Consider the following 23,096-nt stretch of genomic DNA (forward strand, 5'->3'; position numbering starts at 1 on the left):
AAAATAAGTTGAGATTTTTCTACCGTTCATATTCTGAATGTTCATTGCCCATCACACTGGAACAAAGGGATCAAACTGTTCCCACTGATGTAGATACCTCCTCTCCTGTGCCCCACCACCACCCCCCTGAGGAAACTTGTGAATGTGAACCATCCAATTACCATATCTGTTCGAAGGAAGAAAGCAGGGAAATGAGGGTCTCAGTCGGATTGTACAACTGTTTTATTTACTCTCTTGTGCTGTTTACAGTGTCTCCCAGAAAAGAAGAACCCCAACTGGCAGGGAATATGATTAGGGACCTTCATTGAGCCAGCAGCAACCACAGAAGAATCTAGGGATCGGAATGAGCTACTGGAACCCAAGGCAAAAGGACTGTTAGTGATAGTTTGCCCATTTCCTGGTCTCTAGTTGCTCAAATGGAAATAAGAGGAGAAAATATTAAATGATTGTGTATTGAGTTGGCGAACTTCAAAGATCTGGCCATGGTGGGGGATCAGATGCAGCGGGCAGGATGAAGCCTGGGTTTTAAGCATCTTGTGCTAGAGACCACTTTGAGAGACAATGTGGGATAAGATGCATCAACAAGAGAATGTGAGGAGCATTGGAGAAGGGACCCAGCTGTGAACAGGGAGGAGGGACAGGGTGGTGAACCCACTGAGAGGATTCTTCCACGGGGCATGGGTAAGGAAAGGGATGGGCAGGTGGACTCATTCTGTCCACTCCTTCTTAATGGACAGGTTCCACTCCCAGGTGAGGTGGTCGTGCTTGTCGTCGTCGGTGAAGAAGGACTTGTTGTGGTAAGTGCCTCGGGCCAGCATTCCCTTGGGAGCCTCCTCAGTTGGAGTCAGGAACTCATACTCCTCTGGCCGAGGCCCGTAGCTACCAACCATAAATGTTGCCTTATCCACTAGGAAGAAAGAAAAGTTCATTCGGGTAAGAGTCTGAGAGAGGAAAAACAAACACTGCAACCTGGAGAATTTGGAGCACAGCTTACAGTGAACAAAGCCAGGAGCAACAGTTTCCAAGTCTGACCAAACATCAGAGGTACCTGGGGCATCGTTTTTTTCTTTAAAATTTTTTTTATTGGAGTACCTTTTAAAAATACAGGTTCTTTTGACCCAGTGTCAGAGACTATGTTTCAGTAGTCTGCTGTGGGTTTTAAGAAATAATGTTTTTAAAAAGCATCAAACTGATTCTGAATATCAGGAAAGTTGGGGAATCAGTGCCCTAAATGGATGGGGATCAAGACTCTTTTATGGAGATGTAGGGATTATACCACAAAAAATCCCAAAGTAGTTGACACCTGAGTTCTGGTCTCAGCTCTGTAGCTACCTAAGTCATATGATATTTTGGGGCTTCTGTTTCTTTCTATATATAATAAACTTCAAGGGTCTTCTGTCTACAAACTATCATTCTATGAACATACTAATTAGGGGAGACAAGGTAATATCTGATGATCAGAATGAACAGAATTCATGATTGGAATAATTGGATAAAAGGGGATAATCAATAATTTGGTAAGAAAAAAAAAGAAGTAAATAACTGGGACAAAGGGTTAAAATAGACAACCAAAGATATTAAAAGGTGAATAGTTGGGGCATATATTAAAAATCATAGGGAATTAGAAAGTATAAATACATCTAGGTGGATAGACAGGCAGGCAACACATAGTTGTTAAGTGTTCTGAATAAGTTTGAAGGAACAGCTACAGACACGTCATGGTGACGCAACGTAGTTTCTATGCCCAAAGGAAAATAGGAAACAGAACTATTTTTCATGAGACTAGGTATTGGAAAGACCAATTAAGCTCTTTCAGGTCAACAATCTTCTGTGGAATTTACGTAACTGAGTGGTTTTCCATGTCATGCAATTTTATCGGACAGGTTCTCCCCATCCCTTATTGATCTGCCGGAACTGACTGGTGCATTACTGTGTCACACCTCTGGGGGAAGAGAGCCCCTCAGATAAAAAGGAATTGTAAAAATGCTCCCATCAGCCTTCCACCTTTCATTTCTGCCTGCCCATATTAACGGAAGAAAACTGAACAGTTTCCCCAGGCATGTGGTGTTTAGGTACAACTTGTCAAGAACAATGGTAGGTTAAAGTAATGTTATATTATTGGTTTCAATTCGACAGCTTTTCTCAATTCTAGAAAGAGTATTTTTCTTGTTTCTTTGTTTAGGAAATTGAGTGCTGCCCCACCTCCATCAGCCCCCCACCCCCCGAATCCATGGTGCTACCAACTCCCATCCTAGCAAACGCACGTGCCATTGGATGGGTCTTTCCTGGCCTGGATTTCTCTGACACTCAGGTTTTATATCTCTGAACTACCTTTTTTCTTTACTTCTGAGAGTGCTTTTAGGTACTTTATTTTATTCAAACTTATCTTGGTGACTCTTCCCCTTTATGAGTAATAAAGTTGAATTCTAGAAGCTGGAAGCTGAAGGTTAGCGGCTGACAGTCTAAACTAGGTCTCCTGAATGTAGACCTTGCCATTAATATCTAGGTCAGAGGTATACATGTGCCCTTTTCCCGGGGTGAGCGTCCACAGCTTTTAGCAGATTCTTAAATGAGTCTATGACTAACAGTTGCTGATAACCAGAAGTTTAACTATCAGTAAGAAGCAGAGCTTGGGACAGTGTAGAGCCTGGGTCGCCTTACCTTTTACCCCAGTCCGGTAGGTGTGCTGCACATATTTCAGGCCCGACACAATATCCCTGTTCACCTGGAGGTGGGAAGAATCCAAACAGGTCAGTTTAATGAAGGTCTATCACTTTTCCTCATTTTTCATGCTGACTCTACCTAGCTGAGTCTTCTCTGAGGATAAAAGGACTGAAGATTTAGTTTAGCATAAGTGTTACTGGGGCTGGTCCGGTGGCGCAGTGGTTAAGTTCATGTGCTCCACGTCAGCAGCTTGGGGTTCACTGGTTCAGATCCCGGGTGCAGACCTGGCACTGCTTGGCACACCATGCTGTGGTAGGCATCCCACATATAAAATTGAGGAAGATGGGCACGGATGTTAGCTCAGGGCCAGTCTTCCTCAGCAAAAAGAGGAGGATTGGCAGTGGATGTTAGATCAGGGCTAATCTTCCTCAAAAAACCACCCCCCTAAAGTCCAAACAAAAACAAAAACAAAACAAAAAGCAAACATAAAAATGTGTACTATTATGCTCTAGTGTGGCGGTGAGGCAGAGATTGGAAAGAAGACATCACAAGACTCAACGTTGTCAACCTGGTTTTATCATTGAATACTGTGATTTTTGGTTTGGAGAAGGGAGTATTTAACTAAAACATTGTCTCAATAGTTTTCAGTACATTTCTTCTTTCTCAATGGTCCAAAGAATGCTGTTGAGCTCTCCCTCCCTCATACTACCAGCTAGAAGACTATCCTTGTCTTAGGAAATGTTACAAGGGTACCAATGGAAAATATTATGTAAATAACTGAAAATCCTAACCTCAGAAATGATCCATCTACCATATGAAAAACAAGCAACAAGGAGAAAAGCATTAATGGAAAGTCAAGTTGAGAAGATGGTTGTGGCTGTAAGGTAACTGTGACTGAGTCTGGAGCTGAGGAGATGGGCCACATGAAAACATCCTTCCCTTATGTAAATACTGGGTGAAATCCATTTGTGTCTGGCAAGTATTTCTGATGTCTGTCATTTTCAGATGTTATCTGAGATCTTGCTACTTTCCCAAGCCTCTCAAAGGAAATCTACTAAAACAGAATGAAAATATAGACAGCCCAAGCACTTTGTTTTTCCATGATTCATTTCACCTAGGACTGAACTGGGTTGTCTGTTAATTTTACACAGTGGTCATGTTTATACAAACAAATTAAAGTGGACGTTGCGTCATTAACTGGAGGGCTTGGTTAATTGTTCACCGATATGAAAAATTAAAGCATCTTCTGATAATTTCTCAACAAGAATAATTATGGCTCCCTTTTTGTTTTGGACAGAATAATTAAACCAACCTCTCAATGCTACATTTTGTTTTGTTGGCAATGCGGTAACATAGCAATGAATACTGCCAGCTTAGGTTCTCAGCTGTCACTCAGTAAAATCTGTGGTATAAACCTATCAAAAGCAGACAGAATGAAAACAGAGTCACTGAAAAAATTGTGACAAAATGAAACCCACACTTTCTAATTACTCCCATGTGTGGTTCATAGGGATAAGGAAAATGAATGTATCTTTCTAGAAGTCTCTAAGCTGGTCCCTTGGGCCTATTAGGAGATGTGGTGTCGTGGGAAAATTCCTAAAAACAGGAATGGTGGTGGAGTGATACTAAGGACTTCAAAACAAAGATCTCCTGTTTTTCTACGGCTGCACTGCGGGTCTACTCAACATAAATATGTTTGAGATGGGTAAAAGAAAAGTATGAATGTTTCTAGTATTCTCTTCCCCTGCTTGCACGCCCCTCCCCATCATCTCTCCCACCGCAAAAGGAAGACGCTTGGTGACATAAATAACAGGGAGATCTATGGAAATCAGATAGACTACACTTCCTTAGGAGGCAGAAGGAAAAGGGGGAGAAACTGGAAGAACCATCTCAAGCCAAGTTTTTATTGAGTATTGTGGAGTGTTGGGAGAGAAAGAGAACGCTGAGAGAAACTAAGATGAAGAGGATGTTAGGATGTGTTGCTGGTGTTGTAAATGGAAACTTTCTTGGATAATTTTTGAATTTAACTTTTGAAGTGATGTTTCTTCTAACTACAGCTTTACGCTGGGACAGGCCACAGGGTGGTTCAACTTTATGTCGGTTACATGTAGAGAGTGATCTTTCTCCTGTTAGACACAAGCTCAAATCTCTGACGTGGATGGGATGTGAAAACCCCTTTCTGTGCCCGCCTCCTCCATCACCCTAGTGTGTCACCATGACTGCTGAGGCCCCATAGTGCCACATTCCTCCCTGGCCTCCCCATTCATAGCAGAAGCCCATGCTCTAGTCCTTCTGATCTTATTCACATCAAACTTTACCTGTCATGTTTCATTTGATAAAAACTGTCTTACTAAATTGACAAGGCAGTAGCATTAATAATTAAAAACTGGGCTGATGTGTAAGCCCTTCCAGGAATATTTGGCTACAACACCTCCCCAAGCTCTCAGGTGCTTTAGTAAAGAGCAGTTCTATAGGAAACAAGGACGTGAACCATAGTTCAGTGCCTATTACAGAGTGGGCATCAACAAATATTTTCAGAATGGAATTATTGGGAGGCATATTTGCATGTGGTGGAGAATGGTTGTCCATGAACCCTGAATCACACCCTGCACCCAGAGGAAAGAAGGGCCTGGTGAGTGAACAGAGAGGGCGGATAGAGGCTTCCTTGGTGAAGCTCAGGCCCTGGAGGATATGACTGAATGTGAATGAGGGGCAACTAAGACAGGTATAAGCAATTAAGGGCAAACAGTGAATTTCTGGCTTACTTATTTTCAGAGTCAAGGTTACTTTTCTCCTCGATTTTGGCTGCTCATTGGGATATGTCAGTTTATCTGTTTAGTTTTGCTCTTACCTTTTCACCTCCTCCACAACTAAACTGTAATTTTCAGTTATTTACCAAGGACCCCACTCCCTGTATTTATGTAATCATTGAGGAAATACAGCTAAGGCTATGTCTGTCCTATTTTCTTTGCCTGTTAATTGATTTGTTCATTTATCTATTTCTCAATAAACATTTGCTAAATATCTACCATTTACAGAGTTTTGCATGACTCATTTTGAAAGAAGGGATATACAATCTCTCCCTGTCTCAAGGTGCTCAGGCTGAGTAGGGGAGAAATGACACAAATGGTATACAATACAGAGTGGTGTCTGCCTCATGGATGGGAGTACCAGGAGTTCACAGAGAGGGGATCCCATTGGCTTAAGTGATCAATGGAGAGTTCAAGGAGAGAGTCCTGGCTGGGAAAAGCAGGAAGTAAGGGTAGGTCTCAACAGGTAGAGCTCAGAGCTGGGAAGAGGACAATTCAGATCCAGGGGAAAAAAGAAACAAACGAAAAATATGCCAACATGATCACATAAGAAATTTGATTTTTTTTTCCTCTTATGATAGGGAGGATCTAAACTTTATAAAAACATACAGGACAAGATACTTACTTTGAAGTGAATTTTGACTCTATATTCAACACCTTCCTTTAGCACAAAAGTTTCTTTTTTGAGGGCTTCAAGATCACCTGTGGAAGTGGATTTAGAAAGAGTTTATTCACCTCAGAAGGAGAAAAACAAAAAGGTGAATGAAGTTTAAGCTCCAGAATCATTTGCTGGGCGCATCAGAGCCACGTGGTCTCTACAGCCCTTGATTTAAAGAATAGTCAAGATGAGCCGCGGCACAAATACACACTTGAAATCCCTGAAATCTTACAGCTTAGATATGAAAGAAATATAATAGAGCTTTTTCCTCCAAGGTTGATGACAACTCTAAGAGTATGCAAAACATTACCAGTAATGAATTATATTTGAAAATGTCTTTTGTAATTGTCAATAACAAATCAATCATCCTAGAGGAAAGTCTGAACTATCTTTCTATTCTCTGTATTGAAAACGACGCTACAAAAATGTGGTCAAATGAAAAAATGATTAAAGAATATGTTCCTACTGCTCCAATAAGTAAATATAAGAAAAATATTATATAAGTGTACCAGCTATTTTTTGTAGATTTGGTAATGTTTGTGGTATTTTCCAGCCTTCAAAAATGTACTTGTTTTGGATCCGGGCTATGATCCTTACATTTTGGCTCAGAATAAACTCACCCTAATTTTGATTTATAGGTTGTTTATGGATTATTTGCATTGACATTTCTTGGCATAGTCACAGCAGGATTTCAGAGAAACCCACTGGAGACCACCTGGAATCTACACTGAACCAGAATTCGGTGCCAATAGGGGCCCACTGAGCTCCTCACCCACCCTGGATCACTGCATTCTTCAGGTGACCCTGGGGAGAAGACCATGACTGCATTCTATTATTTAATATGGTTTACAGATGGGTCTTACTTAAACGATAAGCAAGGATGTTATCAAGCTGGAGATGTTGTCCAGCCTCAAGCATGCCTGCTACTTTCTGTTAACTCTGCTGACCCAGTAAAGAGATTTCCTTCTGTAGGCTCAGGAAATCGCTATGGAAGAAAAAAAAATATATAGGTGGCCACAAAACGGCGAAACAATACTTTTGGAAACGCTCTCCCACAGTGGCTCATAAAGCCTATACTTGTGCTGTATGCCCAAAGCATAATCCAGAGAAGCCACTTCCTTGTCACAAGGCCACTTTCCTTTCCTAAGGGACCCTTTGAGGTATGACAATTGGACTTTGTCCAAAAGCCACCATCTCAAGGATGAATCTATCTTGTAATGATCTCAATGTTCTCACATTGTGTTGGGGCTTTTCCTTGTAGAAGAGTGATGGCTTTAGGTAAGTTATTATTGAAAAGAATAATTCCTGATTGAGGCACTCCTACCAAGTTACACAGTGACCAGGGAACTCATTTCACCAGACAAATAATTAAATCTATTTGTAATATTTGGCCAATAATGCAGCATTTCCACTACGCTTACCATCCCTGATCCTTAGGATTGGTGGAAAGAACTAACGGCATTCAAAACTCAATTTATAAAGCTTTCAGAAGCATTTACTCTCTCATGGCCAAAAGCTCTTCTGCTAGTGCTCCTTAATCTTAGATCTATAGTTTTTGTAAACATCAGCTGTCTTCTTTTGAAATAATAATACAACAGCCTATGCAATGAGATGAAGAAATATATGAACCAACTTTGCTTAAGGGATGTATTACATTGTTGTCAGGGTCTTATTGAGAAGCTTAAGAGAAATGAAAGATTGGTAGCTGATTCTTTCACAGAGAACTCCCAGAACTTAGGGATCGTGGACTACAACCTAGATAATTTATTTATCAAAAGAGACGTCAAATAAATGCAGCCCTGTTGAAAAGGACCACACCAGGATGAGAAGAAGACAGCATCTATTGTAGACAGCTGTCCCAAGACTCTGGACCAGGCCTGTATTCCCAACTTTATATCTCCTCATTTAAACCTTTGTTTTACTTAAACTGTTTACCTATTTTATAATTGTCCCATTTAAGGTTTTGGAATACTATCATACTTAAAGAAAGTGATTAATTTGGAACAGACTGCTCTTGAAGGCCAGGCATTTATTGGGTATCTCCTAATGGAACTCAATGGTTATGCGGAACAAATCGCTGGCCTTGGCTACTGTCTGGATGGTGAAAATACTGCACCCTGAGTTTCCCTTGGATGCAGGGAAGGAGTCACACTGAGCTAACACCTGTTGCTAATCTCCCTCTCTTTAAGGCCAGGTGAGCTGCTTCAGTGTTCCACTGGTATGGCCACCAAGCAGCTATATTTACTCTTTCTTTGGGGCTAAAAGATGTCATTACCACATATGGAAGCACTGACTAAATTTACTCAACAAGCCCTTAATGATGGTCAGGCAGGAATAACCTTATTTAAATACTGAAATGTCTTTAATGAGAAAGACTGTCCTTCAAGACAGAATGGCTTTAGATAGTCTTACTGCATCCCAAGGTGGTACGTATACAACCACTCAAACTGAATGCTGTGCTTTTATTATGTGATGAATTTTCCAGTGTGTCATCTCTGCTAAAGCACATGAAAAAACAGGCGAATGCCTTACGTGATCCTACACCCAGTTCGATTTGTTTGGTTGGCTCCCTTCCAGTACTGGTCCCCTTTTTTCAATCTAGATTGCAATTCCTATTTCTATTACTTCTTGGAATTCTTGTACTAGTCATAATATTCAAATTGATTGTTGTTTTCTTTACTCAGTGTTGTAAGAATAGCATACAAACTAGAGTGATGATTGCTTGATGTCTTGAGATGGTCGATCTGTCTTATAACCCTGGACAAATTTCCTTTTCTGATAAGGACTATGTCTAAGAACTCATTTTAAACGAATGTTTTCAAATATGTTGAATTATTATCATTGTTCCTGTACTTATTCTATTATCATATACAATGTAAACATGAAGTATCATGAAAAAGCACATATACAATGTTTGTGCAACAATCTAAAATTAATTGAAAATTATATAACCTATGAAATGCTTCCTCTGTTAATATATATACCTCTATGCCTGTCCACTGTTTCCCCCCAATGTGGAAAACTTGGAAAATAAATGAGATAAAAGCCTAGCACCAAGGGACATGATGGACCCAGGGCAAGCAGTAACCACCCTGGTGCTGAGGGACAATATTTTGATCATCAATGCTTTCTACTGAAAGATTATAGATCAAAAGGGGAAAATGAAAATGACAAATAGAAATGGCAAGCAGTAGGATACATTGAAGTATATGAGGAAGCCATTTGGGGTAAACCTAATTCGGCCTGACTTTGTTTTTCCAAAAGGGCCTGACACGGCTATTGAGCATGCATTGTATATCTGATTTAAGCATTGGCTATGTCCCAAAGACAAGAACAAATGTCCTTAAGATAAATGTGCAACTTCCCCTACATTGGCATTTCCTTAAGGATAAGGATCTCTCCCTAGCTTAGGAACTGATTGCTGTGCTCACCTGTGACCACCCAGATGGAGACAACAGACCTGCCACCCTGCTGTGTCCATCAATTGCTGTGTTGAGAGAGCAGTCTCATGACTATTGTAAAAGGGATATTTCAATCATATGTGAAACATCCTCTTTGTGGGTATATAACCACTCTGTACACCCCACTTCTTTGGTGCCCTTCCTTCCTTGGGGAAGGAAGGCCCTGGGTTATGGGCCTCACATTTTGGCTCAGAATAAACTCACCTAAATTTTCAGAAAAAGAAAAAAAATTACTTGTTTTGGATTCTTTTTATTATTCTAAATAACTCTTCACTTTTGTATTTAATTTTGCATTTGAAATTTCATATTATCTTTCTTAAGGCAAGTCACTTAACTTATAAAAGCTTCAGGCTCCATGAAACTGAGATCTGCCCCTAATTCCTGTCTCCTGGTTAGAAAGGCTGTCATTCTCTGTTGTTTTACCAATGTGATCTTATATAAGCTTGCATTCAGGAGGAGTGTGTGTGTGTCTGAATCATATGCACAGAACTGGTACCAGCATTCTCTACATATATGAGATTCACCTCATTAGCCTCTTTGCAACAGAAAACCAAATCTGAGTTTTCTGCTGCTGGGAAAATAGACAGAGACCAAGTTTTCCCTGCAATATCATCAAGCCATTCTGAGCAGAACAGATTTCCTGAGGGCTAATTCAGACCTGCTCTTGTGAAATGACAGTTGCACCTGGTGACATTACACAATTTCACACAGGAAGAGGTCTGAGTCCTGGTGAGAGATAGAGAGAGTTTCTCTCCAGGAGAGATGCTAGAATGTGGGGGTAGCTGAATTGGTGTCTCTGCTCTAATGATTTCGGTTGAACAGGAAGTGTGTCTTTTCAGCCTCTGGTTTCCTCCCTTTGACAAAAAAGCCCATATAAGGTAAAGAGTGGATATGTCCTGTGGGAGGGGAACTACCTTGCTACTAAGCCTACTGATCTAGAGTGATGCTTTGCTCTGTCTCATGAGTCCACTTTTTGAATCTGGTAACAAATTTTCCTTTTACTTAAGACCTGCCTTTGATGCCTTCAACCTCGTAGCTCTGTGGTCTTCTCCTCATTTCTCTCAGATGTCCATTTTCCCCATAATATCCACCTTCCCAGCCTCTCCTTATCTCCTCAAGACCTAGTCTCAGGAAAGGACTTGACCCTTGTTGCAATAAAGTGAAACATAATAACAACATCTTAATTTGTGCATCTATATTGGGGGAAGTTGCTTATTTAAAAGATTCAGAGGGGCCTGACTCATGATGTAATAGCTGAGTTCAGAGTACTCTGCTTCAGCGGCCCAGGTTCACAGGATTAGACTCTGGGTGCTGACCTACACCACTCATCAGCCATGCTGTGGCGGCGACCCACATACAAAATAGAGGAAGACTGGCATGGATGTTAAGTCAGGGCTAATCTTCCTCAGGGGAAAAAAAAGAATCAGAGCTTTAAGCTATTAATGAGTATTCAATTAATGGAATTCCTAGCATTATTCAGGAGGTCTTAGATTGCTTCTTGCCTCCCGGTAAGTTCTGTAGCTGATGTAAGATCAATACTTTCTCTGATGTTTAGCAATCTTTTTACATGAATAGTAATTCTCCTGCTATCATGTAGAGATAAAACTCTGAAGTAAATATGATACAAGTAAATGTATCCAGTATTTATACCTGCACTCTCTTCAGTTAAATAGAGACAGAGGTTGGGCTTTTCATTAAACATGGTAAATACCGTGTACTCTGAGAGCAATGATTTGTGAACTGGTCCCAGCATACTTATCTCTGGGATTAACCTTACTAGGGTTTCCTTTTGCTAGGAAAGAGGACAAAGATCAAGTTTTCCCAGTGATAACATTAGGCTCTTCTGAACAGATGTGTCCACTTACCAGTGAGGTCCATGGTGATTGGTCCAGGAGCACTCTCACAAACCAGGGTGAGGCGAGTAACAGTAACGTTGGGGGCTGTTGGGTCTGCAGGATGTAAAAGGAAACGTAAGCACAGGGAAGAGACATGTATGTACAGTGTACGTGTGTGCATTTCAAGTAGGAGAGAGAGAACATAAAAAGAAAAGTGGTATCTGCATCTAGAATAGAAATGGAAGTGGCAGATTCACCATGATTTGCCTTAATGGCCTTATAAATTACAGCAATGCTGTTTCTCATTCAGGCACTTGTAGATCCATCTTAATTCTCAATAGCAAACATTTCCCAAGTGACAATCGGTAAAGTATGCTGCTAATTGGGCACTGCCCATCCATATCTTTGGGCCGTGTCTTAGTCTGCCATTGCGTATGTAGAAGAGATGAATGGTTAGGTAAGGAGGCAGAAGGAGAAGGAGAAGACAAGAAGAAAATGTGAGAGATGAAGAGAAGACAATTTTAAGTGGTAGTCTGGAATTTTTTCTAAATCCTCCCTATGTGTTATCTTTGCCTGTTTCAATGTTGACTTGCACTTTCTTTCCAAAAAGCCTTAATTATGCAGTCCATTGCTTTAGGCAGCATATATAGACTGTGCCTCACTCGCTTAACCCTGGAAGCACTTGGTTCTTTCCTTTGCACCTGCTCCTGAATAGCTGACATGTGTGCCTTCTCTGAGACCCTCCACCTGCTCCCATCCCTATACACACACACCTGCTACCACAGGACCATCCCCCAGGAGCGTTTTCTTGTACTTAGTTAGACTTTCATCATCTTTGTCCATCTCCTGTAGCTCTTTCAAGGACTTCTGAGGGGGAGGCTTGTAATTGAGTTTGCCGTCCAGTTCATCATCATCCTCCTCCAGGTGTGGCTCTGGGGCCTTCTCAGTCATTTTGATCTGTTTCAGAGAGAGAGAGAAGATGATAGTCCATTAGCCAAAGGTCAGTGGACATGAAAGATGTTTGTGGGGTTATTATTAGCACCATCTTTGCCCTGGTGGACTTCTGTAATTATCAGTGATTTTTCAGGAGATTTTCCCCTAATTCCACCTCAATGTATTTCATAAAATAAGAATATAATTCATTCCAGTCTTTTCTCTGACCTGCCTGAATTTTTGCACACTGTGATGAGCATCTATTTACTGGATAAAACTGACAAAAAAGAAGTAACTCATTTGTGAACTATACACTACAAACGGAGCAACATAGCACAAGCAGTCTTCAATAAGGAGCAAATAGCCCCAGTTCAAATCGTTAAAGAAATTATCACTGTCCTTCAAACCCAGCCTGCCTTGCTAGTATCAACACTCTCAGCACATACCGTCTCAGTTGTGAGGGTGTCAAGAGACTGGTGGAATACTTGCCAAAGAAAGTTGACTTTTTCCCATTCATTGAATCTTGCCGTGAACTCCTGCAATACCTCAGTGGTAACTTGTGAGAAGTTGTAGGCCCCTGTGATACCTCCCCGAAATGTCTGAATGTTTTCTACCCAATATTACTAATAATTCCTTGAGAGCAGCTACTAAGTTTTGTGTTTCTCTTGAATCTCCCATAACGCTTGAATAGTTCAGGCATTTTCTAAACATTCGTTGATTGATTTATTAGGTTCTATATCTAAAGATCTTCTGTTCTTTTGAAATGACACAAAATAGCAAAGGACTCTAAATTTCTCTAGACAAAGTAGTAACTATGTCTGTAGTACCCTTCCATCAATCTCCTCTTTCTGGACCTACCTCCCTTTTAGTACCTCCCTCCTTGGCCCAGATTTCCAGTGACCTTATGCTCTAAGACCTCACCTGGGCGTACCTGGAGTCTGTCTTCTTCCACGATCATCTACATTTACTTGTTTTATATTAAAACATTGAGGGGAGATCTAATAAAATTATTCACACTTAAGTGTTAAAGACAGAATAATAGGTTTAGAAATTATTCCTCTTTGGGCATGTATAGTCAGAGCTTTTCAGAGCTGAAATAATCCTTAGATGTGATATATTCTGACCCCTAATTTATCACTGAGAAAATTGAAACCCAGAGGTTAAGAGAATTGCCCAAGTTCACATAGCTGGATGAGAGGCAGTCTCATAATAAAGAGAAAGAAATCTCTATTGGAAGAATTTCAGGCCCCATGGCTGGCAGCAATGGACCTATTTTTGGAAACAAGGGAGATATTTGGACAAGGAGATAATTTCCTGATTTCCTTCAGTTCTACCCTGAGGGTAACCCCCTTCCTGGCCTGTGAGTAAAGCCTTCATTGCTCCCAACAGGCACAACTATAAGACAGTATCTCTCACATCTCATCCTCAGTCACTCTGCAAACCTTTATAAAGTCCCCTGAGAGTGAAGCTATCTCTGGCCAAAATCAGTTGTGGTTTTAACTTTCGATGTCACTATCATTGGCAAGAAGAAGAAAAATAATTTGGAAATGAAGTCAACCAAAAGCAATTTTAACAGAAAAAAATACAGAAAACAAGAGAAAAGAAAAAGAAATACCTCTTGGCTCATTAATCTTCCTCCAGCAACTTAACAAGCCAAACACTACGAGCCTTCATTAGCTCTAAAAACAGCCGTGCAATGCCCAGGTCCACTTCCTGTGCAGGAAGGAAACATGTAGGCCTGTTCCTATGGCAACTCTTGCTTCAGCTGAAGAACCAGCACCACTCAAAGCTGAGCCTCTAGAGAACAGTACCATGAACTCGTGACAAACTCAACTCGTATTGCAAGCAATACTCAGGGAAAGTGGATGAGCTGGTTGGAAAAATAATGAAAGGTGCAGTGGGTGGAAGCTATAGGTTGTGGGTAGTTTAAGGACAATCATTAAGAGGCAGATGAAGAGCGACCCAGATAAGACTAATCAGATGAGACAGGTTCTCCTCTGGTGACACCCAGGAGCCTGACTAGATACTCAGGGTGAAGGTCACATAAGAAACCTGTGGACAGAGCATCAGGAAGGCTGACTACAGATGAGGACATCTCAATTCCCATGAACAGAACTTTCTGGAATATATCCCTTGGTTCTAACGTGTCATCTGCTTAAAGTTTGATCATCAGATGGTAACATCACACCCAACCACTAACTAGCTCAAGTTGATTTCAATAACCTGCAGGGAATTGTAATTCTATACTTAAATCTCAATTTTTAATGAGAATGAGAGATTGAGAGAGGCAGAGAAAGATCCAGTCTAGGACGGGATTTGCTAACCTCTAACAGTGTGATCACTGGCAAATTAATTTATCTGTCATCTGGATTTTGATCTTCTCATTAGTAAATCTGAGACTTACGTCAGTTCTAAATTTCATTGATTCATTGCAAACAGATATGATAATTGCTCCATGAAAATGAGACACAAATTTATTTAAAGACATTAAACAGTAGGGCATTTACTATGTGGGATTACTATATAAAATTGTGGCAGTCAAGAATAGGAAATTCAGGACCACATGAAAATAATTTGGTCTGACGAGATGGCATAAGAAAAACAGAGATATGAGGCCAGACGACCCAAAATCAGCTCAGTCTTGAAAGCTGCTTAGAAAAAGATGAAAATGTGACAAAATGGAAAATAAAGGACTGGAAAAGCAGTTTTCAGGGAAAGCCCTTTTAAAGCAAAGTTAAGGTCACAAATATTTGGTGAGCACCTACTGTTTACAAGGAACTGTGCTTTAGCACATAGTGGTGTTTTAAGTTACCCCAAAGTGGAGAATGCAGTGGAAGATGGGCAATCTAACCACACTAAAAAGGCCCAGCTGGTTTGATTGATGGTTCTTAATCCTTTTTGAAGATTACAGGTCTCAAAATATCTGGTGAGGGGCCTGCCCAATGTCACAGCGGTTAAGTTCGTGCGTTATTCTTTGTCGGCCCGGGGTTCGCTGCTTATTAAACCACACTGTGGCAGGCGTCCCACATATAAAGTAGAGGAAAATGGGCACAGATGTTAGCTCAGGGCCAATCTTCCTCAGCAAAAAGAGGAGGATTGGTAGCGGATCTTAGCTCAGGGCTAATCTTCCTCAAAAACAGAAAAAAATCTAGTGAAAGTCATGGTCTTTATAAAAAGGAAAAAGGAATAAGCCCACAAAACTGTACATGCAGTCTAGGGGTTCATGGACCCCTGAGGTCCTTCATGGACTTTACTGGAGTCCAAGCTTAGGAACATGGCCTTGAAACTGTCACTGTTGGAAACGTAAAGCAGAGAGTTGAGTGTTAAGGGGAAAGCTTGCTTGGCTCCAAGGCCTGGCCAGATCGATGTCACAACTTAGCCTCAAGCTAAGGATCATGACTATGCACCCAAAATGCTAGATATGTAGAAACAGGAGGAGATATCAGGTAACATCTGTATCTGAGGGAGCGTGACCACAAAGCCTGGCAGAGGAGCAGAGGTGCACAGGGAGCAGCGACTCAGGAGGAGTTCTGTGTCAATCTACCTGATTTTGGATAATGATCTCTTCACTGAACTAGGCCTCATCATGCATGGGTTTGGGTTGTGGCTTAGCTAGTAACTGGCGGTGACCCCCTGAGCAAATATTTCCACCGCTGTGGATCTTACTTTCCTCATCTCAGGAGGTGAGGTCTAGAGCAGACTGTCTCTATCTGCGTGTTTCTCCTGACCTGCAGTCATGGGTCAGTTAAGTTGCCATTCAGATACGTTATTTCAACAGTTTATACAAGAGACTATCTCCATCTTAATTATTTCAAATTTATCTGAATTCCCAAAAGATGCTGCATTTTTAATTTCACATTTCATCCATGAGGAACCTCAGATTCTTCCAAAGCCCCAGCCATAAATAGTTTATATAGTTTGACAATGACTTCCCAAGTTATATTTAGCCACAAATGTCAATTTTCTCTTTTAATTTTCCCATTTTATGGGAAACTGAGAATGGGAATATTAGGAAAATTCTACAGGCTACTTTCTAATCTCATCATCTAAAGGACTACTGGCTTACTATTGATGATAATAGTTAGAATAGTTACCATACATAGTGCTGCATGCTTTCATGAGGATTATCTCATTTAGTCCTCACTACAACCTTAAGGGCAGACATTATCAGCATTCTCTTCTACAGATCAGGAAACTAAAGCTCAAGTAAATAACTTGCCCAAGAAGACATATTGCGTAAGGAGCAGAATTAATGTCTGAGCCTAGGTTATCTGACTTCTAGGCACTGCTCTCTGTTGCTTCAGCTGTCTTTATTAAGTAGTAATGAAATTATAGAGTTCGTTTGTTATTGGGGAATATATCCAGGGGTGCACAGGCAGAAGTAAAGGCTTCTTTGCAACACTCTTCAGGGACGACTTGAGCAAAGTGAGGAAGTGTCACATGAAGAGAGTTTCAGTGCAACTCTACCTTGTGTCACTTTGCGCAAGTCACTGACTGTCTCTGCACTCCAGTTTCGTCCTCTGCAAAATGAAATTGTTTCATTAGAAGACCTCAGAGGCTCCTTCTTAATTCAATGACTCTAATGCTCCTTAATGTAAAGAAGGCTGTGAAATGAGAAAGGAAAAGAGGAAGTGGAGGTGGGTTGGGGAGAACACAGCCAGTCAGCACAGAACATTCTGGTTGGTCTTTTCTCACCTTCCTCTGCACTTTGCCCGCTGTTCCATGAGCAGGGTTGTTTTGCTTGTTTGTTTGTATGTTGTTTTTGACTTTGGTTCTTTACACAGGAAAAGTGAGATGGAGAATTAGCAATTATATACTTAACGAGATTAATGTGGACTCTCTTGGGCCCTAAAGCACATATCGCTTTTTTTCAAGTGCTTACTACTCCAGTTATCTCTATTTTCTGCTTCACAGATGCCTACACAGATGAATTTTCACAGTGGAGTCCTCACGCCCCTATGTCTGCTCTTCAGCGAAACAATGTCAAGGATTAGATATGCTGAGGTGGGGCCTTAATCTTCTTTTGCTCAATTAAAATGCCAAATTAAATTAAGTTGGTTGCTCATGGCATGAGTATGACATAGCACGAATCGGTGTTTTTGCTTGCAATTTCAGTGAAATTTCCAAGACACTGAAAGTGAATTACGCTTAAGAATTTACGCCAATCTCAGGATAGAGCACACGTGTCTGATTCATTCATGCAGATCCAAATAAGCTGAAGGCAAGAAAAGGTGAAACTCTTGAGTTTAGATGAAACCGATCACCTGGTTAATTCAGAGAAAGATGATCTTTATTCCCACTGGAACGTGGTCTTGGAGTTTGATGGATCAGAGATTCAAAATGTGGCTCTGCAACTGACTTATTACAGAACTTAGGCAAGTTTCTAACACCGCTGAGCCCAAGATTTTCCATCAGTAGTGTGGGAATATCAATCTTTCTATGCGGGGTTGAAGAGTTGGAGAGACATATGGAAAGTTCTAGAACTATAATGACCATTAGTAGATGTTCAGTAACTATCCATTCCCTTCCTCTCCTCCCTTCCCCGTGAAGCTGTGTTGTTGCACAGCTTCAGCGAAGCGAAGTGGCTGACTCCTTAGGCACCAAATGCTTTCTCTCGGTTCTTCTGTGTTGACAACGTCCATTCCTTCCTCCTTAAAAATAGATTTTGTTTCTTGGAGGAGTACGGAAGAGACAAGGAGTTCTGGGAATTGCAACGATTGTTTATGAACTGAATCAGTCTTAAAATGGAATTGTCACTAATATTTCTTTAAAAAACTTCCTCATGAACAATTTAATTTTAGATTCTATTTATTGCTCTCTTTCATAATTGAAGCCAGAGGTCACTGTGTGAATGATGAGAAAAGATACAAGACACAAGCACAGCGAATGGAGAGAATTGCTGTGGAGCAAAATGCTGTGGAGACTTAACTCACGTCCCAAAGTCACCAGATCGTGCAGCTAGATGCACAGGCCATGGATATGAGATAGAGGAGGAGGAGACGAGGGAGAGAGAGAGAGAAATGTGGAAGTACCAGAAGTAGGGGATTTCCATCAGAGAAGTACCTATGAAAGCATCAGCATTCTCTGTCACCTCTGTTATCTCCACACCCCATTGACCAGGATATGTCCTACTTTCCCCAAATCTGGAGTTGCAGCTCTACAGCAGGTCATGGAGAATTGGGTCATCTCTGAAAGACTGCCGACATTTCAGAGATACTCAAGGATTTGAGTCTGCTTTGCTGCCTGCCTGATGATTTGGTTCATTTAGGGAATCCAGGTTTATCCCACGGGACACCAGAAGCTGTCTCAGTCCTGGAGTCCTCCATGGTGTCTCAGTATTCCCTAGCAACATGGAGGAACTGGTGCTTCCTGGGATCCTCACGGCTGTTTTCTACCATCTCTGCCCCATTAAGAAAACTGACACTGTGGTCGGTCCATGGTCGAGTGGTTAATTTTTCATGCTCTGATTCAGTGGCCTGGGGTTTTGGATCCTGGACACAGACCTAGCACTGCTCATCAGGCCATGCTGAGGCAGCACCGCACATACCAGAGCCAGAAGGACCTACAACTAGAATATACAACTATGTACTGAGGGGCCTCGGGAAGAAAAAGAAAAATGTCTAACACTGCAAAGCTGAGTGAGAAGAATCAACCGAGTGCCTGGGAGGAAATGTCTTCTTAGATACGATAAACACTAAAACCAATCCAGAGGAGGATACAAATTACTAGAAGCAGAATTCTTTAGTATTCCCCTTCGTGAGAGAAACAATATATTATTTCTTATCTGTGCATTCATAGTATACTCTAACCCAGGTTCATATGCAAAAGATCGAGAACTCAATTCATTAAACTTTTCTGAGCGTCCACCATGTGAAGTCATAGTGCTAGGTGCTTTAACAAATATTTATTTTAAATCATTCTCAAAGAAACATGCATTTAAAGAAGCCATTATTAAGCAAAAGACAGGACAGCAATAACTCGATACATTCACAGAGGATTTAAATTAAGCATGAAAAATTAGAAGTAAAGCCAATTTTTATGACTTCTTGTGCTTAGACTATCAGCCCCTTAAAGAAAATTCATGTGAATTTTTACCAGCTTTGGCTGTGGAAGCCAGAGTGTGTGGACACCAGCACAGAATGACTGACTAATTGTTTATTGAATGGATAAATGTTGTTGAAGTTCCAGGAGCAATACGAGACCCACCTCTGGCTGTGCCAGTGTGGACTCTAATCGAGGATCCTGGGCAGTGATAACACCGACCCAGGGACAAGGATGCTCAGAATGTGAGATTAAAGAAAATTTCTTCCATGGGACATTTCCTAAAATGTTGTTCTGAGGCATTGTACCTGTGGGTTCTTTTCCATACCAGGATGACTTTAGTCAAGCCATTTAACATTTCCGAGGCTTGCTTTCCTCCCTGTGTCCACTCAGGATTCAAATTTGAGTTTCTAACGCTAGGCCTGACACATAGAAGGCTCTCCACATATGTTGGCTTTCTTTTTCTATCTGTTTAATTTCTCCTTCCCAGGGCTGGCTGAAGTTTGTAACATATTGTGCTCCCATAAATTGGCCCAGGCCCTCGCCTTTCCGTCAGAATGACTTTGCCCTTGCTGAATTTCCACTGAAAACAGAACCTTGATGTTGCTTGGAGTATACTTCCCTAGGGACAAACTTATATTCTTCCAAGCAAGGGAGGACCAAATTCCAGTGCCTGGGAGATGTCAGCTAGTTTTTGTGAAGCTGTAACGTGGTTACTCCACATGTGCTGGATCTGTGCAGCGTGGATGGAGAATGAACTGTTCTCTCAGAATTCCACACCTCTCATAAAAGACTAAGATGATCTTGTTACTATGCTTGTGTCATATCTGAATTTGGGAGGGAGATTTTCTTTTAAATTTAATAAAAGAAAGCCATGGCAAAGATGAATGATGCCTGCCTGTGACTGAGCCCCGCTGTGGCCAACACAGACCTCTTGATTTCCCTGGCTTGATCATCCAACATGCTAATGCTGATTTCAGTGGTTCTTGGTCTCTATGAGAAGGGGTGACAATGGAACGTCCCCGTGAGAGTAGTCTGCCTTCCCTCACCTTGAATAGGTGAACAGCTCAGGGTTTATCTGACCCACGGCACAAGTTACCCTAGGTCTAGAGTTTAATTACAATGCTTATAAAACATGCTGACTTGGACATCCTCTAAAAGGAAGAAGGTATTTCAGGTCATGCTTAAAGCACTTCTAATGGCGGCCAATGACCTTGACAATTCGAAGGCCCACTGCCAGGAATCCTAGCTGGGCCCACTTGGATTTTTCTAGAACCTATCTCCTAATAAATTATTTGATGTCTTCCTTGCTGGCTTTTCGTTCTCTCAGGTGTCAGAGCTATTCTTTGGCAACAACAGCAATTATCTCTCTGCCCATCTCACCCCGGGAATTCAATACATGGTTTTTGTTAGTGGTAAAAATTCTATCCCTGTACGACTGATGAGTAAATAACAACGCCTTCTACTGTACTTCCCCCTTGATGGTTAAACCCTATTGTACTCAGAGGGAGGCTATCATTATGCATTTCTCTTATATCACCAGAACATTCTTTAGTGTCAAACAGTTTAATGTTCGACACTAAACATTAGGGTCATTTTTTTGAACCACTTTTTTTCTTTTCACCCAGTCTCTTTAAGTCTACTTAAAAACAGGAAACCGCACATCTCCACCCCAGCCCTAACCCACCATCCACCAACACGTTCGCATCAGTTTAGAGCTACAGTCTTTTTGCTTCTGAGGTTGGCCAGATGCCTGCTCCTACCTTGTAGGAAAGCCCTCCAGGCACTCTCCAGTGATTGTACTCAGCCGGTTCTCCAGGATATTCAAGATTTCATCTCCCAGGCTGCAGCGCACACCCTCTCCTCCCTGCCCTGACTCATTGCCACCGTTCCCAGCTCTGACTTCCCCTTCTATGCAGGACTGTCTCTGCAGCCTCCTTAGTACTTTCTTATCATAAAGTTTGTTTTAAACAAGAACCACTCTCGGAAAAAAAATGAACTTTGAGGGCCGTAGCCCAGTTTAGAGATTTCCCACATTTCTCTGTGCCCACCCACAGCCTGCCTCCCCCAGTGGTATTTCAACTTACATTCAGTGGTTCACGTCTCTGTCTTGGGTGCCTCTGTCTCTCAACTCTGACTTCTGAGTAGTCAGGCAGTTAGAACAGGAAGGAAGTTAGTGAGAAAAAAAAAAATGTTCTAAACCTACTAGAAGAGGAAACCCGGGGCTGTCTCAAATCCTGTTCCTCTGCACTGCCTATCTCTTTATCAGCCAGCTCTGAGCAGCAGTCTTGTCAATTAATGGCACATGTGGGAGCATGATTGCCCATGTGAACATGGATACGCGTGAGTGTTCGCGCAAGGGTATAGTGCCTATAGCCTTGAGTGATATGAATAATTTTGCGGATATGTCTAAAAATCAAGTCATTTCAGTGCATAAGCCTGCTGAGGCAGGGAGTTAAACCCAGTAGCAGTAAATTCACATAGGCTTTACATCACTAACTTCTGTTCCCTCAGGGACCCTGCCAGCTTCTTCATCAGCCAGATATGTTGAAAGTTTGCTGGCAGCGAATGCAGGGTGCTAAAAAATTGTAAATGTTAACTGCATATATATTTGGTCTTAAATTTAAAAAATTGTCCTCAAACAAATTTTTAGAGTTTTGTTGGTCCTAATTTCAAGATGTAGCTTTGTATTGCGGCATAAACAATAAAATGTTATTTGTTGTAGTTTTCGTTAATTTTTCATTTAAATTAGAAAAAAACTCCAAAGCATTGCTTTTGATTAGACCTCGGCATGCAGATTATAAGATAAAGTAAGACTTCATTAATTCAGTCTTCTAACTCGGAATTTCTGATTGTAACAAGTGCTAAAACTGGCATTGTATCGTATTTGAGGAAATGGTTTATGAAGTAATTTAAATGGGAACAAGTTGCGGGGGCCATATTTAAACCATTTGAGGGAACCAACAGATTTTAAAGCACCCAAGCCACAGTTACTCTATACATTTCCATAGCTGCTGCCAGTAATAAATGCTTAATTATACTGAGACTGACTTTTCTTTTTCCTCTTTTCTTTTGTATATATGACACATTGAACTGCATTCTGCAGAATTTTATAGCCTTGGCATAAAGTTCATTTCTTAATTCAACAAACCTGTAATAATTCCCAGTTACATACCAGAACTTGTGCACTGGTACAGAGATAAACAAGACACAGCCCTAGACCTCAAGTCGCTGACAATATAGTGGGGGAAGACAGAAATAAACATATTTAAAAACTTTTGTGAGCTTAGGAAAACAAATATATGTGGGCTATTACGAGAGCACTAAGTAGAGATATCAAGGAAGGTTTCTTGGAAGAGGTGACTACAGCACTCAGTTGGGAAGGATAATTGGTACTGGCTAGTTGATATGGGGAGGGTTAGAAGTGGAGGAGAAGGCATTTGAGGTAAAGGGGAAGCATGAGCAAAGGCATGACATCCTAAAATGGTGTGGTATGTGCAGGGAATTATAAAGAAGCAGCTCAAGGTTGCTAGACTGCAAAGGGCTCATTACATAAGGATGAGAAATGTGCCTGGAGGGGGCAGGCACAGGGTCCAGACCTCAGGAGACCTCTTGTGCTATGTAAATAAGGAAATTGGCCTTGATTCTGTGAGTGATGGAGAGCCAGTAAAGGAGGGACGTGATCTGTTTTGCG

The 23,096-nt window shown here is 41.2% G+C and overlaps 1 protein-coding gene across 4 annotated transcripts; it reads right to left on the reverse strand.

The window, feature by feature from the left end:
- Nucleotides 1–204: 204 nt before the first annotated feature.
- ARHGDIB (Rho GDP dissociation inhibitor beta) lies at nt 205–21,905 on the reverse strand. 4 transcript variants are annotated; one of them, XM_070619184.1, is made up of 7 exons: nt 21,490–21,634; nt 16,829–16,881; nt 12,202–12,385; nt 11,459–11,542; nt 6,100–6,176; nt 2,662–2,725; nt 205–907 (listed from the first exon to the last, which is right to left on the reverse strand). In XM_070619184.1, exons 3-7 carry the CDS (start codon nt 12,377–12,379, stop codon nt 708–710), a joined length of 603 nt encoding a protein of 200 aa, XP_070475285.1. In that variant the 5' UTR covers nt 12,380–12,385; nt 16,829–16,881; nt 21,490–21,634; the 3' UTR covers nt 205–707. The 4 variants fall into 4 exon arrangements, with proteins under 4 accessions (XP_070475285.1, XP_070475284.1, XP_070475286.1 ...); XM_070619183.1 differs by lacking the exon at nt 16,829–16,881 and having other exon boundaries at nt 21,490–21,905; XM_070619185.1 differs by lacking the exon at nt 16,829–16,881 and having other exon boundaries at nt 21,166–21,747.
- Nucleotides 21,906–23,096: the final 1,191 nt, after the last annotated feature.

Source organism: Equus przewalskii, chromosome 5 (assembly GCF_037783145.1).
Source record: "Equus przewalskii isolate Varuska chromosome 5, EquPr2, whole genome shotgun sequence".
Taxonomy (NCBI): Eukaryota; Metazoa; Chordata; class Mammalia; order Perissodactyla; family Equidae; genus Equus; species Equus przewalskii.